The following is a 14,367-nucleotide window of genomic DNA, read 5'->3' as shown; positions in this document are numbered from 1 at the left end:
GATGCCACCAGAACATAAGTCAAAAACCTTTTACTTTATGCAGATTATGGTGAACTTAAACAGTTCTCAGATATCCAGGTTCCAATCTTGGAATAAAGTGCAGCAAATTCGCCTGTGAAGAGAAGAAACATTTAGGGAGAAGACGTCACACGCAACTGGAGCCCTGTAAATACTGACCTCTAATGTGGTTCAGGAACCGTTGGCTAGGATTAAGGTTGATATGAAGACGTCTCTGACCCTCATGTGCAGCTGAAGGACCCGTCGGGTGATCTAATACAAGAATGTGGTGAGGGGGAAGGGGATGAAGTTAACTTTGAACTGCAGTTGTTACCTTCTCGGTCTTTGCGCACGATGGTGCCGATGCCAGTGGTGTCAGCCTGAAATGTCATGGAAGAGGAGGGGTCCGGATGACGCTCCACTGGATAGCTGCACCGCACCATCAACCTGAAAGAAAAAGCAACTCGCTGAGATGCTGCTGTGGGGTAGTTAAAGCCACAGACGGGTAGTTTCACGTACCTCTTGCTGACGCTTGTACCGACGAGCTCGGTGAAGAAAATCTCGTTTTCGTAGGTCATGGTGTCACCGTCCACCTGAAAACCACCTGGTTAAGTCAACAAGTGGAACCAGTCAAGGGCATCAAGGACCAACCTTGACTGTGGTTCCACATCTGTTGAGGGAAAATGAGAATTGAACTCTGGTTCCCTCCATCTCTTTGGGTCTGCAATTTTTGTCCAACAGATGGGTTCCGGCAGGATCGACTCCAGTATTGATGACTGTAAACAGGTCGATTGTCACGGTCACCCAACTGTTAGTTGAGCAAACTACAAAAATAGAAGCCATATCAGTCACACGTCACTGAACACCTGCCCTGCTTCTGCGGAGACGTTCTTACGGATGTATTCAGAACGGCTGAATTGACATGTCTTGGTAAAGCAGCTGTGGACCTCCGAGGATTCAGGATGCTGCACAGAAATCGCAAACGTTCCAGAGAATCCCTTCAGCGTGGCGTTCTGGAACACACGACTCCTCGTCAGTGACCTTCGAGGTCTGGCTGAACATTTCAGCGATCACCTTCTCACGTTGTACGTGTAGCCGGTCGTGAAGAGCGGCACATCCAGCTGCAGCCGCTGGCCGTTGTTGCTCATGATGTAACCGTGCTGGGCTGCCAGTTCCGTTGTCAGGACGGTAGAGCAAACGGCAAGCTGCCACGGATGATTGGAAGGATGGAGCGCCAACGTGAAGCTGATCCCAGAGTCCAAACAGGAAGCATCAATGTCTAGAGAAGCTGAGAGACAGACCATAAGACCTGCTCACCGTTGCTTGAGTAAAAGGAAAACACAAAACCCTTACAGAGGTGTGGGGCAAGTGCTGTAAAGGCTGCTTGGTGGAAATAAGTAGTGTTTTCTGGTAATATGATCAGGGTGAATTTGATGTGCAGAAGCAGCTGGAGAACCGCTTCCTCTTTAATCATCTATAAAGTAGAAGAGGCAGATGAGACACTGATGGGCTCTAGAGGAGCAAGATGGTGCTTTACCTTCTCCTCAACCATTGGGTGAGCAAAAGGCACTTTTAGAGTGTAGCCTTGAGTGTTGTTGGCATAGGTGACTTTTGTGATGGAGTGGCTGCTTTGAGTTGCAAACGGGAGCCCATAGCTTTCTCCATTCAAATGAACAGCCACCAAGACAACGTCTTCTGGGACCTCGCCGAGGTAGATCGTGAATGCCATCTCTGCCAGAACGGTGCCTGAAACCACGACAACGTTTAAACTCTGCTTGCAAAAACCGGACAGTGTCGGACTTACGGTTTTCCGTAAAGATGGGACACTGAACCACATTGGCCATCGTTCTGTGAAGTCTGAACCGGGTTTCCACTTGGTCCTCGTCGAGGAGGATTTGTTCGAAGTAGAGGTGGAAAATGTAAAATTCGAAGAGGGAGTCATTCACAAAGCTCTGAAACAGATGGAGCTTATCGTTTGTCGCTTGTCTGGAGAGCATCTAGGCCGACAAACTTAAGGTAACATGACCCGACCTTCCTGTGTCTCCCATCAGCGTCAAACGGAACGCCGATTTGGAATACGGAGTCGCGTTTCAGCACCACGTAGCCATGCTCTTCCGCAGTTAGCTGGTCCAGAAGATCACCATCGAGTCCAACGGCCACTTTGACAATACTGAAGGTTGGGTACAGCGGGTCTGGAGTCTCCCACACCATGTGGATGCCATCAGACAGCCCTACATCTTTCAAGAGATGCCAGGATTGGAAGTTTGACTGATTTTGACCTTTACTTGATTACAATACCGACCCATGGAGCATGCTGCCACCAAGTCAACCATAAGGACGACCCAGCTTTGCCTGGAATATATGGTGACTTGGACCACTTCCACTGGAACACCATTCACCTGTGGAGAAATTCATTTGAGGGCACCATGTCGCAGAGTCATTTTAAGTTGCCACGTTTACCTCACTGTAAAGTGAGTGAGGTTGACCATACGGGGTACGGAACACCAGCCGCCCGTCCGTCAAGTAGAAGGTGTAACCCTGCATCGAAGCCTCAGAAAGGGTCATAGGCAAGTGTTTTGTCTCACCCTGCTGGAACATCACCTGCCAGTCTGAGGTGGTGGAGCTGTGTGCCTTAAGAACAGGTTTTAGCAGAACAGGTATTGCACAGATGGCCAAGGTGCAGTTTTAGCACAAAGTACCGTTTTGAGGGCATTCCAGTCATCTTTACTTGTTCCAGATGAACAAGTTACTTCACTCCTGATATTCACCTGGGAACAAAACACACCAACCAGTGCTTAAAAACAAACAAGTCACTGGGGCGGTCAGGTACCCTTACCTCCATGTAGTTGGCCTCACAAGTCACCTCTCTGGGGGACCAGGGGAGAGAGGGAAAGCAGGTCTCATTCATGGCGTAAGTCACAGCCTCATCGTCTCGCACCACAAACAGGTTGAATCTGAACATGAACATCTCGTCATCCTGATAAAACCCATTTAAACATCAGCATAAATTTACAAGGGATGGATTCAGTGCATCCATCACTGAAATCAAGTTTTATACACACTTTGTTTTCAGTGTGAAGGCTGAAGTAAGATGCCCGAAGCGCCACCAGGCCTTTGAGGGGGAGGACTTGGACCGTGTAGCCATGCTGGGCACCATATTGCTCAGTGATAGGATACACATTATTCTCACCTGGAAGGAAGTTAAAAGCAAGACATTTTGTCCTGTAAAGTTCATCTGTGCTTTAAAATTATATTGATGCATGAAAAAAAGCCACCCTTTCTGGCAGGAAACACTTGTTTGTCCATTATTTTCACTCACCGACAGCTTCAAAGCGAAGTTCTTCACCAGTGAAAGACAGATCAACGGTTACCATGAAATAACGTTCACGACATTCCATATGAAGGACACCTGTTGGATTAGATTTTAAAATAAATAAAGATAAAGCATTATTTTTGGGAATCAAACCTTTAACTCACCATCAGGAATAACTGCACTTTGTACCACCGAGCATGCAGACACCAATATAGTCACACTGTAAAGTAAAGCAACACCTGTAATTGAGTCAAGCGCCACAGAGATGATAGAACAACCCAAAAGAAGCAGACGCATTCACTCACCAAAGACAAAAATTCAACATGATGCTAAAGCAGTGTCTTTAGCTAGCACAGATGCCAGCAAACTACAACTGCTAATCAACAACGTAACCAAACTTCTGATTAAACTCCACCTTAATCAAGTGAGATGTGGTGTGTTCTGCAGCTGAAGCTTTTATAAGGCTGTTTTAGGCCAAAAAGCATCACTCTGAGCTCACCAGTTGCAAATGAGTCCATGATGACTCTGATTGGCCAATGAGCGGCACATGTGAACGTGTCCGGGGACGAAGAGCAAGTTTATAAGACCTGGCTTCAGCTGCACCTCAGGGAAGCCAGTGCTCAGGAACCACAAGAACAGTGTTTGTCCTCAGATTGTGTTGTAGCAGGTGTAGTTTGCTAGCAGTTAAGCTAGCTTTAGACACTACCAGCACACTATGGTTGTTGTGTTTTCTATTGGGTATGATTAGTGAATTCATATTTATTTGTTGAAATCTGAAGGCATTCTAACTGTATTGTTGTTTCAGTCTAACATTGCTGCTGTCTCTATGGACAAGCACAACATCTCATCAGATTCCTGAAGGTATGGGTTCACTAGACATTTGTGGCTTCCAGTTATCAGTACTACAATGGCTCTGTTCATACAGGAGTTCTTCAAATGGAATGTCGTGATCGTTACTTCATGATAGCTGTTAATTTGTCCTTTACTGGAGAAGATCCTCAGTTTGAGGTTGTTGGTAAGTTACTTCCTGCACCACCAAAAAAAATTTTTAATGAGTGTAGAACTGTAAGCTGAATTTTACTTCAGATGAGATGGGAGCATATCCCATCACTGAATCTTATGGGGCCCAGCATGGCTACACTGTCCGCATCCTCCTATCGCAGGGCCTGGTGGAGCTTCGAGCCTCCTTCTTTAGCCACCACACCTCCAGCCAAGTATGCAGTTGTTTATGATGGCAGATGCCCAAATTCCTATCATTCTGATACTTCTGGTATACAATTATTTCAGGATGACCTGCTTTTCACATTCAGCTTTAATCTGATTGTGTCGCGTGATGGAGAAAATGTAAAATTTCCATTATATAAGGCCTGTTCTCCGACTCTTACTTGGGCTCCTCGAGAGGTCACATGTGAAGCAAACTACATGGAGGTAAGAGAGTTGCATCATGGTTCAGAGCAGTAGTTAGATTTGTCATTTGTTGAAGAGATAATACCAGTTTCTTTTAAAGGTGTCTGTGAAGAGCGACGAGGCCTGTCCAACTAAGACTAAAGAAGATGACTGGAATGCTTCGACTCAAATGGTGACATGTTACTGTTTGGGAGAATGTCTCTGCTTTTTAACCAACTTTTTTTCTTTCATAGGTTTATACATATGCAACCTCAGAATGGCAGGTGGTGCTGAAGAGGCCTGGCCAGCTGATGATACCCATGAACATCTCAGAGGCTTCAAGGCGTGGTTACGAGTTCCACTTGACTGAAGGAAGACTTGCATTTCGTACACCGTATGGACAACCTGATTCCTTTGTTGCTCCGGTAAACACTCGGGTAAATCGATACGTCTACTTTGAACAAAGTTGCTTGCTGATTTCAAATGCCAACAGGTGAATGGTGTTCCAGTAGAGGTGGTCCATGCAATATTGTTCTCCAGACAAGGCTGGATCATTATCATAGTGGACCTGTTGGCAGCCTGCTCCATGCGCAAGTATCAAAATGGCAGATTTAATGGGCAGTTATTTCTCTTGGCTCAGTAATTGAATCCCTTAATGCCAACAGATGAAGGATCACATGAAAATGGTTACTTGCAGTGGAAGATACCCGAGTTCCTGGATAAAGTTGATAAAACACAAGTTGCTGTTGGCATCAATGGAAAACTGCAGCAGACTCATTTCAGTGGTTTGGGCGACACATCTAACTCTTCTACAGAGCAGAGCGGTTATGTGGTGCAGCTGCAAAACTCCATATTCCAAATCAGAATTCCATATAATGCTGAGGGAAGACAGAGGAAGGTTGAAATTTATTTAAGCTTGGCATATGAAAATTGTGTATTGGAGTCGTCCAAAAGTGTCCATATCTTCACAGAGCTTGGTGTCAGACGGCCTCAAAGAATTCTACATCTTCAATCTCTATGTGGAGCAAATCTTGCTGGATGAGGATGAGGATCAGGTCAGTGTCAGAGTGCGCATCTTTAGGACACTGGTCACTCCTCTGCTGCCACGGCCATTGCTCTGTGTAAACGGTGAGTCCACTGGTGACGTGCTTGGAGGATCGTGCAGCATTGGGCTAAAGCTGGTTGGTTTTTCAGAGACCTTGTTTGAGGAGCGCACCTTCTTGGTCTACCTCGGAGATATCCCCGAGGACGTTGCTTTGGTGGCCGTTTCTCTAAATGGACGAGAATTCTCACTTCAAGAAATTATGATCGACTTCACCGTCACAGTAGTTGCGCACACCAACAGCACTCACGGTTACACTATGAAGGTGCCTTTTGATCATCCGGTGGTCATACAACAGGTAAAATATTAAAGAATCCATGTTCCACGTGGAAGCTTCAGAGAGCTCGCTTCTGATAACCGTGTTGTAGTTCTCCAAGCATGACAACGCCATGAAGTACACGGTGACGATCCAGTTTACGCTGCACGTTCTCCCCGAAAAGGAGCCGATTTACCACCAGACTGCAGTCGTGGCATTAATGGATGCCTGTAAGTCTCCAGCCTTTGTAGGCTTGAGTCCCTCTTCTGGGTGAAGCAAATCTTCTGGTCTGTTTCAGCTCCTCCAGAAGTCGACGCTTTCTGTTCCGATTCTGGGATCCGCTTCACGCTGGAGCACAGGCCCTTCAACCACCTTTGGCAGATCACCATCGGCTCTGACCTGCTGTCGTCAGAACTGGCCACCCGGCACGGCTACATCGTGACCAACGACAGCCAGAGGCTGCAGCTAGACGTGCCGCTCTTCACTACCGGCTACAAGTACAATGTGAGAAAGGGAGACCCTGCAAACATAATTCGGTTGAACAAAGATCACCGACGGAGAGTTGTTTTACAGAACGTCACTCTGAAGGGATTCTCTGGCACATTTGAGGTCCTTCTCCGAGATCCTGAAGCCTCAGAGGTCCACAGATCCATTACCAAGACGTGTCCCTTCAGTCTTTCTCAATATATCTGTAAGAACACGTCCACTACAGGAGGGTGGGGCTGTTGTGACAGTGATTGACTGAAATGACTTTTATTTATTTATTTATTTTTTTTTGGCAGCCTGCTCCACTAACGGAACCATGACTGCAATGGTTGACTTGTCTCCGAATGTCCAGAATGGAGTCATTCCCGCAGGAACCCATCTGTTGGACAGAAACTGCCGACCAAAAGACTCTGACCGAACCACAGTTCTGTTTTCATTTCCCCTCAACAGCTGTGGAACAACCGTCAAGGTGGCCCTGTCAACTGGTGGCAAATGACTTCAAGTTCTGCACCTTGATCTCCACGTGTTCTGTCTCCTGCAGGTCGGCAAAGAAGCCGTGACCTATCAAAATGAGATTTTCCTCCCGTCAGAATCCCACAACGGGGGAAATGCACTGGAGGGGAGTCATGATTTGCAAAGGTATCTTCCTGTCCGAGTTGTCCTGCCGACTGCCTCTCACTGAAGGAGTCTTGATGAACCCCTCTCCTATTGCAGTGTGACGATACAGTGCACTTATCCTCTGGATGGTCTACATCGCTTCTTCTGGACCTACATGTTTGACTCCGACACAACCGGTGTCGGTCGCATCGTGTATGCGAAGCAGCCCAGTCATGGTATGCAGTCTCCCAACGTCAGGCTGAGGCTAAAGGTTGTGTGACAAACTTTCTGTCTCCGACTGATTCCAGAATTGCAGACTTCAACCACGCAGCCCACAACTGCCAAGAGAAAATGGTCCGTCTTTCTTCAACCCAGTTACCGGTTTCCCAGTGGTTACGTTAAAATGCCAAACTTCCCAACTGTTTCTCAAAGGAGAGGTCAGTACTTGTTTAAGTGATCAAAAAATGTGAGTCCTGGTTACTAAACTTGTCTCTTTGCAGGTTTGTAAGGAGCTTCCAAAGGGCAGCCTCGGGGTGGTGCCCGTTATTGAAATGTACTGACTTAACTCATGTGTGTGTAACCTGTTCATGTCTGAAGTAAATTGGTTTGTATTCCAATAAAATGTTGTACACAGCTTATGGGTAGTGTTGAACAAAATTCCTGGCCCTATTACTTTGTGCAACCAGGTTTAGTTCTTGCATTCTGGAAATATGGTTGTCATGACATTTGTCAACACAAGGACCCCATTTCCCCCAAATAGATTTGGGGAAAGGACAGGGGACCTTAAATGGTGCAGTGGGCTTCACTTTAGTTCCCATAACTCTAGACCATTGATGTCTGAAGCATGGTGACTTGATGTTGGCAGCAGTAAAATACTTTGATTCCATTTAAACTTGGGATGGGAGTCCACCTCAATGAAGAGATGGGTTTAGGTGAGTCTCCAGACTGTACAACCAGGTACTGGTACATATTTAAAAATGCATTTGTCACAGGACACATGACCCTGCTAAATTAGTCATTTCCCAGAAGGAAAACTAACCCACCATCTTATCACAACTCAATTTTTCCTAAAACTTGGGTTGTTTAGAAACGAGTGGGTCAGCTTTGTCACCAACTTCACTGCTTCAGCCAGCTGAGTTTGATCTGAAAGGAAAATTAGCCCAGGACTTCATTTCAGGTGAGTGAAAGTTTCAGATCTTGAGCCACATGCTGCTTTACTGACAGCTGAGGAAGCATTCCCAGGTGGGGACATGGTGATGATGCAACTGTAAGAAAATTAAAATTCACTGTTTTATATCTTAAAGGCATATTCCATTGAGCCCATTTGGCCATACAAACAGTGCCAGTTGACGCCACTCAAGAATGCTAAATGAAGCTTCAAGTAATGAGTCAATTTTTTATGTTTCCCGTTTAGCCATCACTAGATGACTGCCATTTCTAAAATGCATCTTATAACATGTCCAGATTCAAGCCAACTCAGTTATGGATTTTTATTCATTACATAAACACAAATATTTCAATAACTGGCACCACCCCGAGGCTGCCCTTTGGAAGCTCCTTACAAACCTGCAAAGAGACAAGTTTAGTAACCAGGACTCACATTTTTTGATCACTTAAACAAGTACTGACCTCTCCTTTGAGAAACAGTTGGGAAGTTTGGCATTTTAACGTAACCACTGGGAAACCGGTAACTGGGTTGAAGAAAGACGGACCATTTTCTCTTGGCAGTTGTGGGCTGCGTGGTTGAAGTCTGCAATTCTGGAATCAGTCGGAGACAGAAAGTTTGTCACACAACCTTTAGCCTCAGCCTGACGTTGGGAGACTGCATACCATGACTGGGCTGCTTCGCATACACGATGCGACCGACACCGGTTGTGTCGGAGTCAAACATGTAGGTCCAGAAGAAGCGATGTAGACCATCCAGAGGATAAGTGCACTGTATCGTCACACTGCAATAGGAGAGGGGTTCATCAAGACTCCTTCAGTGAGAGGCAGTCGGCAGGACAACTCGGACAGGAAGATACCTTTGCAAATCATGACTCCCCTCCAGTGCATTTCCCCCGTTGTGGGATTCTGACGGGAGGAAAATCTCATTTTGATAGGTCACGGCTTCTTTGCCGACCTGCAGGAGACAGAACACGTGGAGATCAAGGTGCAGAACTTGAAGTCATTTGCCACCAGTTGACAGGGCCACCTTGACGGTTGTTCCACAGCTGTTGAGGGGAAATGAAAACAGAACTGTGGTTCGGTCAGAGTCTTTTGGTCGGCAGTTTCTGTCCAACAGATGGGTTCCTGCGGGAATGACTCCATTCTGGACATTCGGAGACAAGTCAACCATTGCAGTCATGGTTCCGTTAGTGGAGCAGGCTGCCAAAAAAAAATAAATAAATAAATAAAAGTCATTTCAGTCAATCACTGTCACAACAGCCCCACCCTCCTGTAGTGGACGTGTTCTTACAGATATATTGAGAAAGACTGAAGGGACACGTCTTGGTAATGGATCTGTGGACCTCTGAGGCTTCAGGATCTCGGAGAAGGACCTCAAATGTGCCAGAGAATCCCTTCAGAGTGACGTTCTGTAAAACAACTCTCCGTCGGTGATCTTTGTTCAACCGAATTATGTTTGCAGGGTCTCCCTTTCTCACATTGTACTTGTAGCCGGTAGTGAAGAGCGGCACGTCTAGCTGCAGCCTCTGGCTGTCGTTGGTCACGATGTAGCCGTGCCGGGTGGCCAGTTCTGACGACAGCAGGTCAGAACCGATGGTGATCTGCCAAAGGTGGTTGAAGGGCCTGTGCTCCAGCGTGAAGCGGATCCCAGAATCGGAACAGAAAGCGTCGACTTCTGGAGGAGCTGAAACAGACCAGAAGATTTGCTTCACCCAGAAGAGGGACTCAAGCCTACAAAGGCTGGAGACTTACAGGCATCCATTAATGCCACGACTGCAGTCTGGTGGTAAATCGGCTCCTTTTCGGGGAGAACGTGCAGCGTAAACTGGATCGTCACCGTGTACTTCATGGCGTTGTCATGCTTGGAGAACTACAACACGGTTATCAGAAGCGAGCTCTCTGAAGCTTCCACGTGGAACATGGATTCTTTAATATTTTACCTGTTGTATGACCACCGGATGATCAAAAGGCACCTTCATAGTGTAACTGTGAGTGCTGTTGGTGTGCGCAACTACTGTGACGGTGAAGTCGATCATAATTTCTTGAAGTGAGAATTCTCGTCCATTTAGAGAAACGGCCACCAAAGCAACGTCCTCGGGGATATCTCCGAGGTAGACCAAGAACGTGCGCTCCTCAAACAAGGTCTCTGAAAAACCAACCAGCTTTAGCCCAATGCTGCACGATCCTCCAAGCACGTCACCAGTGGACTCACCGTTTACACAGAGCAATGGCCGTGGCAGCAGAGGAGTGACCAGTGTCCTAAAGAGCCCCAGCCTGGCATCAATCTGATCCTCATCCAGCAAGATTTGCTCCACATAGAGATTGAAGATGTAGAATTCTTTGAGGCCGTCTGACACCAAGCTCTGTGAAGATTTGGACACTTATGGAAGACTCTCCCGTACACACAATTTTCATATGCCAAGCTTAAATAAATTCTGACCTTCCTCCATCCTCCCTCAGCATTATATGGAATTCTGATTTGCAATATGGAATTGCTCATCTTCACTATGTAACCCCTCTGCTCCACCAAAGACTTCTCCAGAAGTTCACCATCGATCCCAAAAGCAAACCATGCATCATCAAGTAGAATTATTGGGTCCACATCCTCAGGAGTCTCCCATTTTAAGTAGCCACTCTCATATGTTCCCTCATCTGGGGATGTGAAAGTCTTTGATTATGCAGAATATACAAGAATGATTTTACAATTAGAATTTCAATACCAACGCATGGAACAGGTGGCCACCAGATCAACCATAAACATGACCAAGCCTTTTCTGGCATACACAGTGCTTCTGAATACTTCCACTGGAACGCCATTTATCTGTTGGAAAAGCCATTTTTCCACATATGCATCATGTTTTACAAGTGTTTTTAAAGTACATTTACCTCAGTGGCAACCGAGTCCACCTGTCCATACGCAGTCCGAAGAACAAGACGTTCATAAGTCACGTGGAAGATGTAACCCTGCCTAAAAGCATCAGAGAGGCTCATGGGCTTCAGCTTGGCACCATATGTGTGGAGAACCATGTGCAAATCCTCAGTAATCAGTGGATAGTTCTGGAAGTGTGGCATCAGGATTATTCAAAGCATTGTTACATCAGCGGTGCAGACAGTGGGAAATATACCAGTCTGAAGCCATTCCTGTCTGCTTGTTGCATCTCAGATGGACAGGTGACCTCACGTTTTAGCGACACCTACAGAGAAAACAGCGTCGAGCCTAAACCGAAATACATGCTGCTAATTACAGGTAGACCCATTGTTACCTCCATGTAGTTGACTTCACAGGTAATCTCTTTTGGGGCCCAGGATAGGGCAGGAGTACAGGTCTTGTTCAAGGGATGAGCCTTCCACTGTCCTCCATGTGATACAATCAGATTGAAGTTGAAGCCAAAGACTTCATCTTTCTGAAATAAAAACATGAGGCAACAAATCTGTCATACAGTTATACCAACAGACAATCTCATGTTGATACCTTATTGTATGTGTGGGAGCTGAAGTAGGAGGCTCGAAGCTCCAAGATGCCCCGACCAGGGAAGATGTTGACAGAATAGCCATGCTGGGCTCCGTAGGTCTTTGTGATAGGATAAACACCCATCTCATCTGGGGCAAGTTAAAATAGATGCATCCTTGTAATTAGAACCAGGGGTTTTCTTAGTGTTTGCAGGGGGTTAGACTAAAGTCTTACCAGTAGCCTCAAACTGAGGATCATCTCCAGTAAAGGACAGATTGATGGCTATCATGAAGTAACGGTCACGACATTCCATTCTAAAAACTCCTGCATCAAGAGACAGCCATGAGCACTACTGATGATTGGGATCCACAAAATTCCTGCAACCTCATACCTTCAGGAATTTGATGAGATGCTGCGCTTGTCCACAGACACGACAGCAGTGCAAGACTAAAACAAAGAAAGTTATCATTGCTGGGGATCTCAGTGAAATAATCCACAAAACATCATACCTAAAAGAAAACCGAACAGCCATGGTGTTTTGGTGGCGTCTAAAACTAGCTTCACTGCTAGCAAACTACACAATTACACAACACCATTAGAAGACAACCGCTCTTCACTCCCTTCTTGAACACAGACTCCCTGTCGAGGTGCCTTTCAGGTCAGCTTTTATCATTATCATCAACCAACGATCCTCCTGCCTCACAGCCACAGGTGTTACAATCATTGCTTACAGGTGTGTTTGGACCTCAGAACTAAGATCACACCCAGTGAACAGGATACGGACTTGTGCATTAGTTTTGTTAGGTTGACATCTTTCATATCATTTCATTCATTTTGTAGTGCTTATCTTAAATGATAATACCTAAATGTTGTATAAAATTAGACATGTGGAGAAGAAAAGGGCTACATATGCACAATTGTGTGCAACCTGATGTTAAAGCAACCCTGACAAACTACTAACACGGTTGAAAGTGTTTGCCAAAGAGGCGAGATCTTTGAGGGCATCACGCTGTCGGACTTCACTGTTTTTAATGTGCGCGACATTCTCTCCTCTTGGAAAATGTTATTTCATGTCGCTTCTTGTCTTGATTAGTGGCTTAAATTTTAAAAAGGTCACTGGCTCTCAAAACAGGGGAGTGTAAATGGAGGAGAAATGGGGGGTGAGGTGTGTTCTATCTCTTTCCTGAAAGCAATGTTGCTCTCTGAATTCAAGCTTCAATGCATGTCAACAACAAAAGTTTAAAGAAAAATAAAAAATCGAATTTTCGTTGTCCTAGAATCTAAATGTAATCGACCAATACAATAATAATTAAACCGTCGTAAAAAAAAAATAAAAAAAAAGGTTTTTAAAAAAGACTTGTGTTGTGGCACTCGTTTATAAACCCAACAGTATGTTTCAAGAACGAAGTTAAACGAGTTAAAACAATCGTTACTGGGATTTCAGAAATCTGTAAAATCCGTGCTTATTCCATCGTTTTTAGCTTAGGTTAGCAGGGTCACAATAGCTCGGGTAGCAAAGGCCGATGAAAATACATTTCAGATGTCGGTTTTACAGCTTTTTTCCTCAATACAGTTATTTTTAGAAGCAAATGTTGGTGAAATGGGGTATTTTTAATGAAACATTCAGCGGGTTGACATTTAAATCTCTGCTGCTAACTTCCGCTGACTCACGCTGCGGTTGTCTGCGCGGCCTCGTCAACATTTGCGTCAGTTCGGGAAGCTGCGCAGCGGGTGGGCATCGTGTTGTCTGCCGTTAATGGAAACTGGCAGAACACGAAAAATAACAGCTTTTATTATTGATTAACTTCATTATTTCTCAAGTAAATGGCAGATTTGTTTCCATCAGCGGGAAAAATCGATTTTAGAATATGTTAATGTATTTTCCATGTTCTTGACCCCACGAACCAACCGTATCCAGCACCCCCCCCCCCCCCCCTTCATCACCTCTTCCCATTCGCATCCACCAATGGCATCCTCCTGTTGTCCTGAGGATGAGGAGGATTTGAAGATGAAGAAGCCTATTTATGAGCTCACAACTCTTATGCAAACAGTGGCCACATCACTGGCATTCAAAAGGCACATTTTGGACATTAAAAGTGAGACGCCTGAGGTGGAGACGATGCTTTCTCAGGTCCAGCTACTTCTCGTGGCTTCGTTTTCCTCCATGCTGCTGATGGAGGTCAGCAGTGCTCCACGGAAACACATGCCATCAGAACTTCTGCCAGCAGACCCCTTGAAGGACAAGGTGAGTGCTTCAACTTAAAGGTTTACTCTTACGGGAGCCAGCGCTTTACCGTGGTTTGCCTATTTTAGGATCTGGCCATCCTGATCTTGCTGAGGATCATTTCTGAGGTGATGGCTGCGGAGCGGGAGATGCTGCTCCTGCCTCAGGAGGGTGAGGAGGAAGCTGGAGTCAGGGAGGGGGAGGTGATGATGCGGCGCCAGGTTCCCTTCTCCCAGAGAGACCGCAAGGCAGGCTGCCGTAACTTCTTCTGGAAGACCTTCACCTCGTGCTAACACACATTTAGTTTTCAGTGTTTTCAGTATTTTGACAAATGTGTACAGTGTTTTATTTTTCACTTCCAAGAATGTTTCCGATGGCAAAAATGCAA

At 45.7% G+C, this 14,367-nt stretch overlaps 4 protein-coding genes across 6 annotated transcripts; 2 read left to right on the top strand and 2 right to left on the bottom strand.

Annotated features, from left to right (window-relative positions):
- Positions 1-15: 15 nt before the first annotated feature.
- LOC101068006 (uncharacterized) lies at positions 16-3,765 on the bottom strand. 3 transcript variants are annotated; one of them, XM_011606677.2, is made up of 19 exons: positions 3,616-3,765; positions 3,475-3,530; positions 3,317-3,406; positions 3,060-3,187; positions 2,834-2,974; positions 2,697-2,765; positions 2,458-2,628; positions 2,300-2,396; positions 2,029-2,234; positions 1,802-1,949; positions 1,535-1,743; positions 1,351-1,471; positions 1,080-1,285; positions 893-1,010; positions 649-821; positions 517-590; positions 332-444; positions 178-270; positions 16-112 (listed from the first exon to the last, which is right to left on the bottom strand). In XM_011606677.2, exons 1-19 carry the CDS (start codon positions 3,633-3,635, stop codon positions 45-47), a joined length of 2,301 nt encoding a protein of 766 aa, XP_011604979.1. In that variant the 5' UTR covers positions 3,636-3,765; the 3' UTR covers positions 16-44. The 3 variants fall into 3 exon arrangements, with proteins under 3 accessions (XP_011604979.1, XP_011604980.1, XP_011604981.2); XM_011606678.2 differs by lacking the exon at positions 3,475-3,530 and having other exon boundaries at positions 3,616-3,733; XM_011606679.2 differs by lacking the exons at positions 3,317-3,406; positions 3,475-3,530; positions 3,616-3,765 and having other exon boundaries at positions 2,834-2,951.
- Positions 3,766-3,890: 125 nt separating this feature from the next.
- On the top strand, positions 3,891-7,775 carry LOC105416843 (uncharacterized). Its single transcript, XM_011606680.2, has 19 exons — positions 3,891-4,048; positions 4,116-4,171; positions 4,236-4,325; positions 4,397-4,524; positions 4,598-4,738; positions 4,818-4,889; positions 4,951-5,121; positions 5,190-5,286; positions 5,362-5,594; positions 5,668-5,824; positions 5,891-6,096; positions 6,167-6,284; positions 6,353-6,558; positions 6,628-6,745; positions 6,837-7,009; positions 7,082-7,179; positions 7,255-7,373; positions 7,446-7,574; positions 7,638-7,775. The coding sequence occupies exons 1-19, from the start codon at positions 4,026-4,028 to the stop codon at positions 7,643-7,645; spliced, it is 2,343 nt and encodes a 780-aa protein (XP_011604982.2). The 5' UTR covers positions 3,891-4,025; the 3' UTR covers positions 7,646-7,775.
- An 837-nt stretch (positions 7,776-8,612) lies between these two features.
- LOC105416844 (uncharacterized) lies at positions 8,613-12,414 on the bottom strand. The gene is made up of 19 exons (XM_011606681.2): positions 12,265-12,414; positions 12,147-12,202; positions 11,990-12,079; positions 11,777-11,904; positions 11,568-11,708; positions 11,430-11,498; positions 11,191-11,361; positions 11,029-11,125; positions 10,745-10,956; positions 10,517-10,667; positions 10,245-10,450; positions 10,057-10,174; positions 9,783-9,988; positions 9,596-9,713; positions 9,332-9,504; positions 9,162-9,259; positions 8,968-9,086; positions 8,767-8,895; positions 8,613-8,703 (listed from the first exon to the last, which is right to left on the bottom strand). Exons 1-19 carry the CDS (start codon positions 12,285-12,287, stop codon positions 8,696-8,698), a joined length of 2,313 nt encoding a protein of 770 aa, XP_011604983.2. The 5' UTR covers positions 12,288-12,414; the 3' UTR covers positions 8,613-8,695.
- A 1,449-nt stretch (positions 12,415-13,863) lies between these two features.
- sst5 (somatostatin 5) lies at positions 13,864-14,272 on the top strand. Its single transcript, XM_029841002.1, has 2 exons — positions 13,864-14,000; positions 14,069-14,272. The coding sequence occupies exons 1-2, from the start codon at positions 13,875-13,877 to the stop codon at positions 14,270-14,272; spliced, it is 330 nt and encodes a 109-aa protein (XP_029696862.1). The 5' UTR covers positions 13,864-13,874.
- Positions 14,273-14,367: the final 95 nt, after the last annotated feature.

Source organism: Takifugu rubripes, chromosome 8 (genome assembly GCF_901000725.2).
Source record: "Takifugu rubripes chromosome 8, fTakRub1.2, whole genome shotgun sequence".
NCBI classification, from domain to species: domain Eukaryota; kingdom Metazoa; phylum Chordata; class Actinopteri; order Tetraodontiformes; family Tetraodontidae; genus Takifugu; species Takifugu rubripes.
This window is presented reverse-complemented; position numbering and strand designations above follow the sequence as displayed.